This window comes from Stigmatopora argus, chromosome 9, assembly GCF_051989625.1.
Source record: "Stigmatopora argus isolate UIUO_Sarg chromosome 9, RoL_Sarg_1.0, whole genome shotgun sequence".
Taxonomy (NCBI): Eukaryota; Metazoa; Chordata; class Actinopteri; order Syngnathiformes; family Syngnathidae; genus Stigmatopora; species Stigmatopora argus.
Window position 1 is genome coordinate 18,644,221 of NC_135395.1, and position 17,858 is coordinate 18,662,078.

General features: G+C 44.3%; 2 protein-coding genes and 1 pseudogene across 13 annotated transcripts in view; all 3 read right to left on the reverse strand.

The window, feature by feature from the left end:
• LOC144081924 (protocadherin alpha-C2-like) overlaps positions 1-17,858 on the reverse strand; it is a 91,110-nt gene that overhangs the window by 41,188 nt on the left and 32,064 nt on the right. The window contains exon 2 of one of the 12 annotated variants that reach the window (XM_077608495.1): positions 11,313-11,328. The exons of 9 other annotated variants lie outside the window; for them this stretch is intronic. In XM_077608495.1, coding sequence (XP_077464621.1) covers positions 11,313-11,328 — 16 coding nt within the window. Of the gene's footprint in view, positions 1-702; positions 3,163-11,312; positions 13,863-17,858 lie in introns of those variants that run through there. 2 more of the 12 variants (XM_077608492.1, XM_077608487.1) reach the window with 2 other exon arrangements.
• LOC144081926 (protocadherin beta-14-like) overlaps positions 3,743-17,858 on the reverse strand; it is a 49,570-nt gene continuing 35,454 nt past the window's right edge. The window contains exon 2 of the mRNA XM_077608503.1: positions 3,743-6,325. Within this exon, the coding sequence (XP_077464629.1) occupies positions 6,179-6,325 (147 nt within the window). The 3' untranslated portion in view covers positions 3,743-6,178. The remainder of the gene's footprint in view (positions 6,326-17,858) is intronic.
• LOC144082604 (protocadherin alpha-8 pseudogene) lies at positions 14,297-17,853 on the reverse strand (annotated as a pseudogene).

The window sequence follows — 17,858 nt, forward strand, 5'->3', positions numbered from 1 at the left end:
TGTGATGCTCTATCCATGGTGCTGAACACGATTTTTTTCCTCTGCATTTGAGGTCTTGTGAAAATTCAATATTAGTATTTTCACATTTTAAATTTTCGAAAATTTCCTTATTCGTTCATCATGAACTTAGTGCTTCTTACAGAATACCATAACACTACCTGTTCCAAATTGTTTGTGCAAGACTGCATCAACAATACTCTGAGACTATAATTCAAGTCCAACAGTTTCAGACATTTTGTACTCAACGTAAACCATGTCACAACGATCATAACGACAATGACAAAATGATCATGTAGGGTTTAAGTAGACTAACATGGGTTTACGAGACAATTAGGAACACCTGGGTAACACAAGAGGGAGCAGGTAGGGGATTGACCAGGGCGGAGAAACGACAGGTGAATACAATAGCCAATCACTCGGACAGGAAACATGGGGAAAAAAAAGCCATAACAAAACCAAGCAAGCCTAACACAAAAACTCCAATCCAAACAACAATCCCTTCTATAAAGCAGAGTGGATGTAAAACCAACCCTGATAAATACTCTGCATAAAAAAAGTCACAAGTGTCATATCATAAGTGGTCTGTTTCAAGGGTGTCCTTATTCAACAACAAAATAACTTTGGCGTGGTTGTTTCTTTTTTTATGATCATTTTGAAATATTGTCGAGCTATTGGCTGGATAAAGCAATCAAAGTAGCCTACCTTCTCAGTCGTGGGTAATGTCTGAGTCCGGGAAAAAGTGTCTCCTCCATTAATACTGATCAGTTCTGCCTCTATGGGTGGGAATGGCGTGGGGAAAACCACCATGTCACTTTTCAGCGTGTCTGAGCTGAAGCACACGTCGTACTGCTGCGTAGCTTTGGAGTAAGACCAGGTCCCGTCGGGGTGGGTGGTGATCATGGGGGCCCCGTACCTCTCCAGACTTGCGTCCGCCTGTCGGTGGCACCTGAAGGCCACCAAAGCCAGCAGGCTGAGCAGGAAGACCAGCGACACGGCCACGATGGCCACTAGAAGGTACAAGTGCAAATGGGAGAAGCTCTCCTCCTTAACGGGCGCATGTCTGAACGGAGTGCCGCTGTCCGCCGCACCTTCCAGCACCAACACGTCCATAGACACGGTCGCCGACAGGGGAGATTCACCATTGTCAGACACCAACACTAGCAAGGGGTGACTCTTCAGGTCATTGTCACTCATTTTCCGCTTGGTGCGGATCTCCCCGGTGCTAGTTCCGATCCGGAAAAGGTTGTGGTGGCCTTTGGGCTCAGAGAGCTGATAGGAGAGCAACGCATTGTATCCCGAGTCAGCGTCTACGGCTCTGATCTTGGCCACAAAGTAGCCGGCTTCGGCGGAATAAGGGATGCTTTCGCTGTTGACAGAGCCGTGCTCAGAATAAGGTGCCAAAATGGCCGGACTATTGTCATTCTCATCCAGAATGAATACATTGACGGTGACGTTGCTGCTGAGTGGAGGAACACCCGAGTCTGTGGCCTGAACTTTAAACTCAAACCTCTGCAACTTCTCATAGTCAAAAGACTGCAACGTGACAATCTCTCCACTTTCTGAGTTGATGTTTATCATGGTATTTATTGGCAAGGCGTGAGCGTGACTTTGCAGAAACGAGTAGGAAACTTTATTATTTTCATCCGCGTCGTCATCCACTGCAGTCACTTTAGAAATGACGGCCCCAGTTTGACTATTTTCTTTAATGTAAACATTGACGAGGGAGTCCGAGAAGTGCGGCGCGTTGTCATTCACATCGGAGACCTGAACAAAAACTATACTAGTACTGGACAGAGGCGGGCGTCCGTTGTCTTCGGCCAAAATTGTGATGTTGTAGCGCGGTGCGCGTTCTCTGTCTAGCGGTCCGTCGACGAGAAGGGAATAATAGTTTTTGTAATTTGCTTCCAGTTTAAATGGAAGTCCATTCTTAATATTTACGCTAACGCGACCATTCTCCCCTGCGTCTTTATCCGAAAGGGACACCAGCGCGACGGCGGTGCCCACGACGGCATCCTCCGGGACGGCGCCGTGTAGCGACGTCACCGTCACCTCGGGCGCGTTATCGTTAACATCCAAAACCTCCACCAGAACTTTACAATGAGCCGACATGGGCGGGTTGCCCTTATCGCTGGCCTCCACCCTTATCTCGTAAGCCCTTTTGTCCTCGTAGTCAACGCGACCTTTCACCTTAATCGCTCCGGTTTGGCCTTCGATTTCAAACACATCGAGCACGCGATCTTGATCTTTACTCCGTAAGGAATACACGATCTCGCCATTGACGCCGTCGTCAGCGTCCGTCGCGTTCACGGTCACGATGGTCATGCCCAACGGCGCGTTTTCCCGAAGCGTTGTTTTATAAAGAGATTCACTAAACGTCGGGATGTTGTCGTTGATGTCTAAGACGTGGACCATAATTTGAGAAGTGCCCGATTTGGGCGGGTCGCCCCCGTCTACGGCGGTCAGCGTCATGGTGACCATCGGCTGCTTTTCTCTATCCAACGCTTTCTTCAAGACCAGCTCGGCCGACACGCCGCCGCCCGCTTTGTGCATGGCTAAAGAAAAATGCTCATTTGGGCTTAGCCTATATGTGCTAATGCTGTTTTTACCCACGTCTGCATCGCCAGCCTCCGACAAAGCAAATTTGGCCCCCGGCAGCGTGCTCTCAGCGATGTACAAATTCTGTACGTTAGTGGTGAACGATGGCGCGTTATCATTAACATCTAAAACATTGACGTCGATGCGGTGCAGTTTTAAAGGGTTGCTCATCACGGCCTCCACGCTGATGGAGCATTTGGCCTCCTCGGAGCAGAGCTCCTCTCTGTCTATTCTCTCGTTGACAAACAGAGCCCCCGTCTTGAGATTTACCTCCAAGTACTTCTTCTTGCCGGTGGCCACGATCTGAAACAAACGGGCTTGTAGGTCCTGCGCGTTGATATTCAGATCTTTGGCGACGTTCCCGACGAGCGTGCCGGGGTTTAACTCCTCCGAGATGGAATAAGACAGCTGCCCGGTGGCTCTTTCCCAGTGAGCGACCAGGAGACAAACGCCCAAATAGATCCCCAAATGGCTCCAATGGCAAGGCATGTTTACGTCCAATACGAGAAAAGAATGAATCCAGAAGAAAAGGTCATATTAGTGCGAGCCCTGTGTTCGTGCGTTCGTTTCTTCGCCTTCTGCCTCTTTATAACAAAGACTGAGTGAGTGGAGACCCTCATCCTGTGAAAGCAGGAGGGGCCTCAATGCAGGAGCAGCGGCTCTTCCTCTGATGGATAAAGAGTGACGCTCTGTGGACAAACGGCATAGGTGCAGTGGCGACTGCATTTTCAATCAGGCTCTCTCAGGAAGCCAAAAATAATCACCGAGGACAGGAAATGTATCATTTTTTTTACTGAGAATTAAATCTTGAATGCGTTTAAACATTTTTCTCCTCCTTCTTAAAAAAAGTACTGCAATGTATAGTTTCTTATTGATAGTACATGAATCATTTGTACTCTGCTGTGATGTTTTGTTATCCTGCCACAATTTGTCATCAATTTTGATGAACCGTGCCAGCTAATCCTAGGATTAATCTTCATATTTATAAACTGCTGTCCTATTTTCCCCCATGTACAAAAGATGATTTTTATTAGAAGGGAATATTAATAAGTATCTCGCACAACCTCCTCCCCGCAACAATCAGCATCATTATTATTACTACGCTAAATTGCCTGGTTTGCAGAGTGAACAGACGAGTCTGAGTATATCTGAGTGCAGTGAATTTTATTAGAAACACCTCATAATTTCCACAAATAGCCAACTTTCACCACCGTACATTACAGTCAGGATTATGAAAAGCGGCCCAGCATCCTGGATTATCCTCCACATAAAAGATACATCCCACACACAAATATTACTCAGCAAAGTAAAGCCAGAATAGATCTTTTAAAAGCATATAGCTCATCATAGTTCTGCTGACTGGGTGGCCTTATTTTCCAGCCATGTGAGTACAAACCTCTGCTGCTTTTCAAGAAATCAGCAACTCTACTACAGTTATTTTCACATTTGGATTTCATGCAGTGGCACTGATACAATATTTACTGGACAGGAAAGGTACATTTACAAACACATCAATATTGTTAATCATAAGGAATATATTCAACCCTATACATTGCAGCATAAAATTGTCCTGTAGTCTAGCCGTGCTTTATTTAGTTTTGGTTTTTTTGAAATATGACATTAAAGTAAGCCCCAGTTCTTATGCAATACTAAAAATAACCCTCTCTTCGGACAGACTGAATCATTTATTAGGAAGATATCACTTAAAAAGATAAACACAGTTTCTCTCAACTAAATTATCTTCAATCGTGTTTCTTTGTATTTTTATGAAGTAGGATTAAGATGAAAAAAAGGGCCCATGAGAGAGGGCTGTATTTTTGGTACAGGCCCATTTTATTATTAAAGAGTCAGAGCCGCATAAAAAAAGAGCTGTTGCTACTCATCATGCAAATGGCTGTGTGCGCATGTGTGTTACGAGGGGTTCTGCTCAGTGTGTATTTGGATGTGTGTGTGTGTGTGTTTGGGGCGTACGCCATCTGAACACGCTTCAAGGCCAGCATGCAGTCGCCCTCCCCTTCACGTCCCCATGGCAACCGTATCCTCGGCACAGACACACGAACAGCTAGGCGTACCCGCACCAGCCCGTGGGCGCATTGGAATAAATACGCTGGATTTTTGACCCACTTTTAAATATTCATCAATTCACATTGATGGATTGCGCTTCCGCCGCATGAAAGAAAGCACGTTGGGCTCAAAAGCGTGCGAAAGGCAGTAAAGGAAGCGGCGTGTTGTCTGCCAAGCGTTGCATCTGGCCTGCTCGCGCATGGCTAATGTTGCCCTGCTACAGCATATTCCTTTTGACGCGTATCCTTTCTGACCCCCTCCCTGAAGGGAGCCTGACCTTTTCTATCAGTGGGCCGAGGCTCTGGAGACCACCCCCAACCTTCACACTTACATCATCTAAAAAGCCCCCTCTATTTATTTATTTTACTCTATGTAGCTGCACTGCTAAGACCAGACCAAAAATGCACCAGTACACTGAGACAAAAAAAATATATATACATACAAAACCAAGCAAAATGTAGTTGGGCATAATACTATAAGTCATTGTATATTATATAATTGCAAAGCACAGCACAAAAAGGAATCGGGGAAGGGAAGGAAGAGCCTCTTGAGAAATGATAAATACAATGTTGAGTTTGATTTTTTTTGGTTATAATGGCAACTTCGACTGGCATGCAAAATTGCAGCAAGCAGCATTTTCTCCATCCCAGATTACATACTTTATACTATGTTACATGTTGCACATCATCAAAATGACAGTATCCCTTGTTAAAACACAAAAGTGTTCATTAAAATGCTGTCAATGTATGTCAATATTTTAATTCTTTACACAACAAGCACATATGTTAGTACAATATTGTCCATGCATTTTTTTAAGAAATAGGGGCTATAGTCTATTAAAGAAAGAATAACAAAACAATGATTCCGGTTTTGGATCCGGTATTCTAAAACAAAAATAGTTAAAATGGCCTGTCAAAACTCATTAAAAAAAGTCATTGTAATCAGGATGTGTGCATGTTAGTGAGAGTAAAAGGAAATACAATACTTGACACTCTATTAATAGATGGATGTTGTAAAGAAGCACAAAAATACTACACTAGAGTCAAAGATTCACACAAAAAAACGACATAGGCTAAAATTTAGAATATTATAACAATGAAGCCATCTCGTTCACTTCCCCGATTGGTTGGGAAAAAGTAGGACAGGGGAGCGTCCAGCATAACATACAGACAGGACATGGCGGGCAATAAGGCGCACACACGCGCTCACATTTTCACATTGTTGCCCTTATTTGGATAGCAAAGCCCCCAAATTACCTTCACAAGTGAAATTTTAAAGCATGCGCTTTTTTCCAATTCTCCCTTCTGACAAACGTGTTCTGAACATAACGTGATGTCACAGACTTTTGATAACACATTGACACTCAGGCATTTTAGTCCTTCACAACAAATGCGTTCATTAAATACAGTGTGTCCACAAAAGCCAAAAAAGAAAAATAAATAAATAAAGAAAAGATGCAAAATAAGATCCCATTGGCCTGGTGGAAGCGATGCCTCTGGCGATTGGTTGAGCATCGCGCCTAGCGACAACGGCGGCGTCCCATTGATCTGTTTCCACCGGGAGCGGCCACAATTGAATCACTAGCGCCTCTCTCGTCACCATAGCGACACAGATGCAAGGCTCCGTCAGTGCCACTCCCTACTTCCTGCCTCTCCTCGGGACCTTTCTTTATGAGGAAACAGGCAAAGAATACAAAATCAACTCCAGTGCACGCATTCATATCACTTGTCTAGCATCTTAAATCAATATATATAGATCATGTATATACCATATAAATCCCCCCCTTTCTTTCTACACGTATGCTTAGTGCACCCAGACGGTGGAATGAGAGACCCTGCCAAAACCAAAGCGTTACGGGGGATTAAGCGTCTTTAGTCAATCATGCATAACCTAGATTTGTCGATCAAATGTTTCAGAAAGGGAAAAAAAGAGGGCGTTGACCAGCATCAATGTGAGTGGGGGGAACAGATGGGAGCACTCACCATTAACACCTTTGCTGCATTGCCAAATCCATAAATACAACACCGCATACCAGTGACCAGCTAAATTATTGAACGTTTTGATACGCCTAGGAAATGGTGTTATCATTTTTCGCCACGAGGGGACGTCAAGCTTCTTTACTCTCCATTCTCACACCCAATTTGGAGAGCATCATGCAGCACAGTGGCTCTTGCAGCATGGATGTATGATGCTCATTCACAGAAATATGTTTAACAATGCCTCCAATGCTATACTCAAAGAGAGGGGAAACGGTGGCAATGCTGCAGCAGGAGAACCAAATAATTCATTGACAGAGCATTTGACATTCTGTTCACCCTCTTTTAATTTTCTACAGGGTCACACTTAGACCTTGGGGTTGCGTCACGTCTATTTTTACTGTCTTAGTCATGCTGAAGTGCACCCACCGACGCAGACACTGCTAGATGTGCGGGGGCTTGGCCCACTTCCTTTAAAAAAAAATATGGAGGGAGTGAGTCTGAATAATAGAGGAGAGTGCTGGCCTGCAGAGTTAAAAGTGAGGCCGGGCTCCAGCGACATTGCTCCACTTTCTGACAGTGTACGGCCACACAATTGTGATGTGACTTTTGTCGGCACCCTTTCGTTCATTTTCAGCAACTCTCGGGATGGCCGTTGCGGTCTTCTGACCTCCATATCATTCAACTTTAAACCACTTTAAAGCTACAAAAACAACAGTGCCTGTGTATGTCATGAGCAAGCACAAGGTTGTTGTTTTTTAATTATTATTGTAAAACAATTGTCATTAAAACTGGCCTAGATGAACCTAATGTTGTGGCAGGAACAACAGCAAATTATGCGTAGGCTGCACTCTAAATAGGTCTAAATAAAAATAGCTAAGAAAATAGATCATTATAAATTGCACTAATTAAAATAATGGTATTTTAGTTTTATACCTCAGGCTACTTAGTCTTATTTTGTATGTGAAAATGACTTAAAGCGGTTTTGTATTGTTGAGAATAAGCATGCTTATTGTGTATGACTATGGTTGATCAAGGTGAAGAAGAAAATATTACTTGTAATAAATCATGGTAGTGATGGGAAAAGAAAGACATTAAAAGGTTTTATCCCCTGGTGTAAATCAGAAAAAAGAGGTAAAATGGTACGAGTCTTAAGCAGTGTTTACGGCACTCCAAAACGAGGCCACGTTGTACAGACAAGAGGAAGCCTCAGACTGGAAATAGCATTAGGGGACAAGATGGATTAAGAGACAAAATTTGCCATTGGTCGCATTGCAAGACAAGTTTGATTGGAATCAACTATCAGAAGAAGAACACCATACTGGATATGAAAAGGAAACATCTTTTGGACCCTCTTGCATGCATTCTATCTGACAGGAGGGGGCATACGTGAGAGAAAGGGAGCCAGAATGCGTGTAGGAGGAGAGAGAGGAGAATATTTTTATAAATGGATGGATGCTATGCGTCAGGCAGTTTGAGGTGGCGATTAATTGGACGTCTAACGAGGCTGGGGTCGTGAAAAAAGCCACGAAATGCAAGACGTGGGAGTGGGAGGAGAAAATAGGAGTCTGCCAAGCTCCCTTTGTCGTCAACACCCGTACTTCATTGTTTTAGTCTTTTACTATACACCCACTACGCAAGCTGCTAGTAAAAATACAGCATAAAAAATTCCTTGTATAGCCACACTTTCATTAAGTACAGCCAGAATATAATGTCACCTCACAGACATTAAGCCAATATCACTTCCCTGCTTATATTTAGTTATTTTTTTTCCCTGCCAGATGGTCTACTTAAATATAAATGGACGCAGTGGCAAATAGATGACTCACTCAACCACATCTGCTCAATGCAGATTCACACTCACAAAGATGACCAGGAGTGACATTTTCACGGTTGAATTTTGGACAACTGATGAAAACAGGTTATTTCATGATGATGGGTTTGGTGGCTTCCCGAGTATATGGCAGCAGATCATTTAATTTTCCATTTTATATTTTAAAGAGTTGCTACTTTCCTATCGTGAGCAGTACAAGCAAGGGAATCATCATATCATGCCAACGCAAATCTGACCACCGACAGCATTACCTATTGAATTAATCGAATTTTGTCATCTAAGGGTCACTATTATGGGAGGAAGCAAAAGCCAGTTGCGCTTTCTTTTGAGCCGAGTCTTCCCCTAGCTAACCCCTCCGTCAACGGAATCCTTCAGGCGTGCAACGGCGACCTGAGCACCGCGGCAGATGTTGTGGCTGTCTGAAAACACTGATGCCCAACAAGAGCAGCGCGTGCCATCTGTTCCTATCTGTTAATTCAGGGGGAAAAAAAGGAAAACAGAAATAACCGCGCTAGGCGGAAAAATAAATAAAAGGCTGATGCACCTGTAACTGTTTACATGAAGATGACCGCCATTGCCGGTACTAGTCAAATAGTCGACAGAGCGAGCAATTAGGCCTAAAAATAAAGCAAGCCCTTCCCCTAGAGAATGTCCTCGGCGTGCGTGAGTAGTGCAAGTGGAAAGGTCGAAACGGCAGCGCTCGTCCACAGAGTTGCGAGTCGATGAAGCGCGACACAAAGAAACCGAGGGCTTATATAACTATGACGGGGAGGAAGGGTCATGTAAAATTCCACGTGAGGCTTCGATGAGAGACGATGCCGCACCCGGTTGAAAATGACCTCGACCAAGGTGGGCTTAAAGCAGGATTTTGTTGGTGTTTGCGTTGTAGCCAACTATGTGTGTATAAATGAGATGAGTGTCAATGTTTGCTGACCCTGATGTGAGCGCATCCATGCGCCAGTGCCGAGACCACGACCATGTACTGCGACGACGAGAGACAATGTGCCCTAGTGACACATAACAGCATGAGCCGGCTGCGGCCCTAAAGGCATGGTGCGCGCCCGCGTCACTGGAATTGGAAGACTCTCCAAAGACGGTGAAATCATAATAAGATGCTGAACTCATCACCTCAACAGATGAATTAAAGTATTGTAAAAAAATACTGATAGAAAAGAGGGCATTCACAAAGATGATTTGCAAAGATCTATCATGAACATCTAATTGATGGACGCATTCTTTTTTCATCACATCAATACGTCTCACCATGTTAAATGCTGTCCAGGCACAATTTAGCACTGCATAACACACAACGCTTTCACACATGCGCACAGACACACACACTGTGCAGCCCCAGCAAATATGGCCGATACTGCCTCTGATAATGTCATAACACCAAATTGATTTCCCTTCTCCCACACTCCAAATGCACGTCACTATAGGATGAATATCAGAACAAGATCCGCCCTTATAAATGGCAAAATACTGAAGGTGTGTTTCTCCATGGAGGAATTTAAAGGCTGACCTACTTCTTAGCTCCAAATCATCATCTCTACACGATAAAAAATGCCCAATTATGAGCTCGAGCATTCCTCCCTTTGCTATTGTTCATGTAACCATCCGCACCATCTAATGTTTCATCCAAGATGGAGATTTCATTGATCTGATGGCATTCTTTTGAAATAAAGCCCTTTTCATTCAATATTGCGAGTCGCCTATGGAAGCAAGAGCTTCCCCTCCCCCCTTTCCTCCCTCGCTATGTTGCTCTGCTGTTGCTAAGACCGCCGGTCCTTTGCTCGTCGATTCCGATAGGTGGGTCTCCTTGCGCGTTGCTACGGGCAACGCGCAGTATTCGGCGCGGAATGAAAGCACGAGCGGAGCATGCCGATTGCGCACACGTGATAAAACATGACCTACATTTATTGAGTCTGTGAACGGTCTTAATATTGTTGTCGGGGGGCTAACGAGGAGACAAGTGTCCATTTTAATGAATGACGCTCTAACGCGAGCATCCCCAAGTGACTCGGGGTGACTTGTGAGTCAGAGCACGCCAGCTGCGGGCTCTCTCCTCTCATTCGTCCAGACGTCCGCGCTCGTGCCATTCAAGCAAACAACAGTACTATTTCCAAACGTCATTTTTGCAAAGCACACTCTTTCAGAAGGCATATTTGGCCTATTTTAGACGCAACGGGCTTGAGAAGACGCATTTAAGCGGATTATGCGGACACGGAACATGACCTAAAACGTGACCGTGAAGGTGAAACTTTCCCCGCTGCATGATTATCTTGAAAGGACGACAGCACATTCTCTTACTGACTGATCTGACATGATAAATTGTGTAACACAATCATTCATGCATATGATTAAATTAGACTAGGTTATTAATTCAAGTGGGAAAATATGGTGAATTTGCGACAGTACTGCTTTTCTAAAATACAAAAATATATCTGATAGAAAATAGGACTTATAGTACAGATTTGTGCTATTCTATAACCTCACATCTCCAAAAACCAAACAAGTGCTGCCAGCCTGTTGAACATGCGTTCTCCAATTCAAAATCTAATTCAATTATAGAGGAAAAAAATGCCAAGCCTTAAATACATACCACATAATGCCAATAGATCACATTTGCTAAGTACTTTCTTTAACCACATTTTGAAGAGACCTAGAGAGGAGCCTGCCTTGTTTCAGGACCACAGACAGTTACAGTTGGAACACCATCACCACCGTGCACCCTTTTTTAACATTTCCAACCACCGACAAATCAATGCGAAAAGGTTGTCTGGAATGAACACCAGCAAATGTATGGAAATAGTAATCAAATTCAATGTTGTGTTCTCCCTTACCTCCCCAGAAGTGTGTCTTCTGTCAGGGAGTACCAAAGTGTTGGCTTGGCTTCCGGGAACGATAGTAGAACCGATGCTCATCCTGGGTCCGACGAGCATGTAGCGTTTTTCCCCCGATCGGTACTGGATGCTGTGGCACAGCGTGCCATCGTAGTTAGCCTCCTGGAGGTACTTGGACGTATACTCCGTGGACTTGGAGCACTGCATGGCGATCAGCACGATGATGCTGATGATAAAGAGCAGTGAGACCGAGCCCAAGGTGATCATCAGGTAGAATGTCATATTGTCCTCCTCCTGGTCCACTTTGGTCGAACTTTTGACGTCGGAGGCTGCAAAGGCCTCTTTGGGCTCCACCAGTTTGACCGTCACTGTGGCTGTCGCCGAAAGCGAGACGTTGCCGTTGTCTTTGACCACCACGAGCAGGCGATGCTCGGCCTCGTCTTTCTCCGTCAAGGAGCGGAGCGTCCTGATCTGGCCCGTGTAGCGGTCCAAAGTAAACAGACTGTGGTCCGTCACTTGGCCGAATGAGAAGAGCAACCAACCGTTGTAGCCGATGTCAGCATCGTAGGCTCTGACTTTAGTCACCAGGTCTCCAGACTTTAAGTTGCGGGGTATTTCCTCCACACCCTCGGCAGAACCGTTGGAGCTGACGGGATGCAGGATGACGGGAGCGTTGTCGTTCTGATCCAGAATGAAGACCTTGACCGTCACATTGCTGCTCAGTGGAGGACTTCCACCATCTGTGGCCACCACTTGGAAGTGGAAACTTTTCAGTGTCTCAAAGTCAAAGCTTTTGAGCGCTGATATTTGTCCATTTTCACTATTTATGCTTAGAAATGAAGAGAGTTGGTGTTCATCTTTTCCATCTCTGAGAATATGATATGAAATGACAGCATTTTCATTTTCATCGCCATCAAAAGCTTGGACAGAGAAGACAAAGGCTCCTGCTCTGTTTCCCTCGGTGACGTAGAAAGAATAAGGACTCAATGCAAAGCGGGGCCTGTTATCGTTGACATCGGAAATGAAAACCTGGATGTTTTTTTCCGACGTGAGCGCAGGTTGACCAGCGTCTCTTGCCACGACTAAGATGTCATATTTGGCCACTTTCTCTCTATCCAGGGGCGATTTGGTCACCAAAGAATACATTTTGTCTTGCAATGATGGCAAAAAATCAAAAGGAACGTTCTCAGCTATGGAACAAATCACTTTCCCATTAAGACCAGAGTCCAAGTCCTTTACACTAATTAACGCTACTGTCGTTCCTATTCTGGAATCTTCAGCAATAGAGCTGGAAAATGACGTCACTTCAATCTCGGGTGCATTGTCGTTAACGTCCACTATCTTGATGATCACACTTTTTTCTGTTGTTAGAGGGAGAGCACCTTTATCTGATGCCTGTATTTCTACCTCATATTTGTCCTTTTCCTCATAGTCAATAATTCCTTTGACAGTAATTACTCCTGTTGAATGATTAATTTCGAAAAGATTTAATATTTTTTGATTCACACTGTTGCTAAACGAATAAACCACCTCTCCATTTGGACCTTCATCTAAATCAGTCGCGTTTACTTTAATAATAATGGTGCCCACAGGAGAGTTTTCACGGAGTGCAACAGAATACTTCTCGCTAGAAAAGACGGGTGCGTTGTCATTAGCATCGATCACATTTATGAAAATGTTAACGTCACCTGCTTTGGGAGGTTTCCCTCCATCCAATGCAGTCAACACTAACGAATGACTTTTGTCCGTCTCTCTGTCCAAAGGCTTTTGTACAATTAATATTGGGATTTTTTCATCGTCATCTTTGTCTTTAATTTCCAAGCGAAAATGGTCATTGGCACTAAGTTTATACTGTTGAACCGACAAAGGACCACTGTCTGCATCTCTTGCAGCTTTCAGTGGGATCCGCATTCCCGGTGGCACGGACTCGGGAATGTCCAGAGTCTTGATTTCCACTGGGAAAGTGGGAGAATGATCATTAATGTCCACGACTTCCACGGCCACATAATGCACCTCCAGCGGGTTTTCCAGCACTGTTTTCAAAAGAATAACACACGCGGCGCTTCCCTCGCATAGATCCTCCCGGTCGAGCTTCCCCCTTACGTACAGGATGCCGTCGTTCTCTCCGAGGCGAAAAGGAGGCTGCGCTGCGTTCGAAACAATCCGATATTTGCGCTCCTTCAACGTGCTCCGGTCTAATCCCAATTCTTTGGCAACGTTCGCGACAACCGTGCCTTCCTTCACCTCCTCCGGGACTGAGAATCTCAGCTGGGCCGAGGCTACGCACCACCACAAAAGCAAGGCAAACGCCACGCTGCAGAGCCGCCGCATCGGCACCCTCCTTGCCTCGCGTCCCCTTTGTTCCATGATGGGAAACAACCACGGTGTAGGCGACGATTCGTTGACAAATTACCGCATTAAAGTCACCAGGGAGAATGGAAAAATGGTGGAAAAGGCTTTCAAACAATGGGAGAAGGCGGGCCCGAACGTAACAGTACCTTCCAACAACCGAGGCTGTCTGCAATGACCAATCTGAAGGCAGCCAAGCCGAGCCAAAGTATTTTAGCCAAACACAGCGACACCGTGTGTCCATACTACTTACTGCAAGGGCGTACACGGTATTGATATTGACAGCAAAATCTCATCCAAAATTATTGTCAACAAAGGACATTAACAGCATGTTTTCAAAAAGAAAAAGGGAGCTGAAGTTCAAAACTATAAATGTTATCAACAGGTCTCATTAAATTCACGTTATATGTGTTACCTGCAAATGATTTAAATAACTCCAAATACTACAGGCGAAATTTTCTGATCATCTGAATGTGTTAACAGTCTGTGTCTGTTTTAGATGTTGATGAGAAACAAGTATAGACGCTTAAGAACCATGGACAGAGCTGTGAAAAATGTGGAAAAACTACCTGCAGGTAGGAATTATTGTCTTACTGCATCTCTATTATCTGCACAAACCCTGAATGGGTGGCCAGTTAATCGCAGGGAACAAGTTGAGGTATATTTGACATCTAAAAGTTTTGACAAAGAGACAAGTGATCAAATTTGCCAATGTGAACAAAGTGCCCCAAATGCCATATGTTTAGGTAGTAGATCATGACAGAGGAGCCCAATGGACAATATTGAAACATAACAACTAATTGTTAAATTAGTTGAAATATATTTCTGCATGAAGAAAATGTATAGTTGAAAACCTGTCTTACCTCTCCAGAGGCAGGTCTCCTATCGGGGAGTACAAGAGTGTTGGCTTGGCTTCCGGGAACGATAGTAGAACCGATGCTCATCCTGGGTCCGACGAGCATGTAACGTTTGTCTCCCGATCGGTACTGGATGCTGTGGCACAGGGTGCCGTCATAGTTGGCCTCCTGGAGGTACTTGGACGTGTACTCCGTGGACTTGGAGCACTGCATGGCGATCAGCACGATGATGCTGATGACAAAGAGCAGCGAGACCGAGCCCAAGGTGATCATCAGATAGAATGTCATACTGTCCTCCTCCGGGTCCACTTTGGTCGAACTTTTGACATCTGAGGCCGCAAAGGCTTCTTTAGGCTCGACCAGTTTGACCGTCACTGTGGCTGTCGCCGAAAGCGAGACATTGCCGTTGTCTTTGACCACCACGAGCAGGCGATGCTCGGCCTCGTCCTTCTCCGTCAAGGAGCGGAGCGTCCTGATCTGGCCCGTGTAGCGGTCCAAAGTAAACAGACTGTGGTCCGTCACTTGGCCGAATGAGAAGAGCAGCCAGCCGTTGTAGCCGATGTCGGCGTCGTAGGCTCTGACTTTGGTCACCAAGTCTCCAGACTTTAAGTTGCGGGGAATCTCCTCCACGCCCTCGGCAGAACCGTTGGAGCTGACGGGATGAAAGATGACGGGAGCGTTGTCGTTCTGATCCAGAATGAAGACCTTGACTGTCACGTTGCTGCTCAGTGGTGGACTTCCACCATCCGTGGCCATCACTTGGAAGTGGAAACTCTTCAGCGTCTCAAAGTCAAAACTTTTCAGTGCTGACATTTGTCCATTTTCACTATTTATGCTTAGAAATGAAGATAGTTGGTGTTCATCTTTTCCATCTCTGACAATATGATATGTAATGACGGCATTGTCGCCATCGTCTCCATCAAAAGCTTGCACAGAAAAGATGGAGGCTCCTGCTTTGTTGCCCTCATTCACATAGAAAGCGTAAGGACTGAATGCAAAGCGGGGACTATTATCGTTGACATCGGAAATGAAAACCTGTATGGTCTTTTCCGACGTGAGCACAGGTTTACCAGCGTCTCTTGCCACTACTACGATGTCATATTTGGCCACTTTCTCTCTATCCAGAGGCGATTTGGTCACCAAAGAAAACATTTTATCTTGTAATGACGGCGACAAATCAAAAGGAACATTCTCACCTATGGAGAAACTCACTTTCCCATTAAGACCAGAGTCCAAATCATTTACGCTAATTAATGCTACTGTTGTTCCAATTCTGGAATCTTCAGCAATGGAGCTGGAGAATGAAGTGACTTCAATTTCAGGTGCATTGTCGTTAACGTCAACTATCTTGATGATCACACTTTTTTCAGTTGTTAATGGGACGCCTCCTTTATCTGATGCTTGAATTTCAATTTCAAACAAATCATTTTCTTCAAAGTCTATGGGACCTTTCAAAACTATCTCACCTGTTGTTTCGGTGATTGCAAATAAATCCATAATATTTTGGGTCATGCTATGGCTAAAAGAATAGACAACCTCTCCATTTTTTCCTTCGTCTAAATCAGTTGCATTTACTTGAATGACAGTTGTGCCGATTGCTGCATTTTCATTGAGCATGACTGAATATCCATCTTGAGTAAATATAGGTGCATTATCATTCACATCAAGCACATTTATTAAAATATTCATTGCACCCGTTTTCGGAGGTTTACCTCCATCCATTGCAGTCAGCACTAACAAAAGATCCCCTGTAGTCTCTCTGTCTAAAGACTTTTTAACCACCAGAATGGGAATTTTCTTTTCTTTTCCCTTGTCTTTAACTTCCAAACCAAAATAATTATTGTCACTGAGTTTATAATGCTGTACAGAAAATTGACCACTGTCTCCATCCTGAGAAGCTTTCAGTTGAAATCGTGCACCAGGCAACACTGATTCTGAAATATCTAACTTTGTTTCTTCCACGGGAAAATTAGGAGAATTGTCATTTATATCTAATATCTCCACTCCGACATAGTGGACCTCCAGTGGGTTCTCGAGCACGGTTTTCAAATTAATCAAGCACGCACTGCTCTGCGGGCACTCCTTTTCCCTGTCGATCTTCCTGCTGACGTAAAGGACGCCATCCGTCTGACTCACATGAAAAAGAGGCTCCGCGGTACTGGAGACGATCCGGTACTTGCGCTCTTTCAACGTGCTTCTATCCAATCCCAGGTCTTTTGCGGCATTTCCGACCACGGTACCTTCACTGACTTCCTCGGGGATGGCGTATCTCAATTGTGCCGAAGTCAGGCTGCACAAAAGCACCGCAGCCGCGCATCCCAGCCAGCAGCGTCTCACCCTCCGATGGGCATCTCTTTGTTCCATGTGGATCAGACAAAACATCCTTGATCCAGTGTGTTAAAATCCCATTCGCTTCTGGTAAAACTACAAATGAGCAGTACCCTCAATATTTCTCCACCAAGTGAACTGCATTAGAAATAAAGACGAGTCGGTAATTGACATCGAGTCAGCGTGTCATCAGCAATGTTATGAGTGTTCGTGTGCAGAAGAATCGCTTGCTAGAACAAGTCACGTGAAAATGGGACGTTTGCATGTCCTTACACTGACACCTAGAGACACTATTGGATATTGCAGAATAGACGAGGAGGATGGGAAAACCAAAAGCCTTGCTTTCAAGTTCAAAGGTCACACCAAATCTAGTATAAAGTATGTATACCAACTTCCCCATTCACTTAAATACGAGACCAAAACGCCCTTAAAATCAGCAGCAGAGAAAAACTCTGTCTCACAAATAAAAGTGAACTAAACTTAGTGTTCTCTGCTCAATGTCATCTCATACGATGGACAAAACGACCAATGTGCAGGTCTGACATTAGAATGTTTGAGGTATTTCAAGAAAACATGCCCAGCCATGTTGTCTTTCAGAAGTAAGAATAGCACTGTTATTTGTGCACTATGTGGTGAAAGCCTTAAATTTCATTATACTAGTATAATGACAATAATAGCATTCGATTCAATTCATTTCAACCTCCTAGCTTACTCAAATTCCTATGTACTGTTACCCTTTCTGATAAAAAAGAAAGAAAGCAAAAAGCAAAGTTACGCTGAAAACAAGTATGAATTGAGCATGTTTCAGCACCGTGGACAGAGACAGCTGGGCACTTAAAGAAAAAAAAAGTACTGACTGTTTGGGAAATCATTTGCAAGAGAAATCTAGATGCACCGTAGTATAGATTATAGAGAAGCAACGCTGAATTTATGAACACCATCAACATCCATCCAAGGTGTTGTATCAAAGGGGAAAAAACTCAGAGCAACTAACAATTACAATATTATTTTG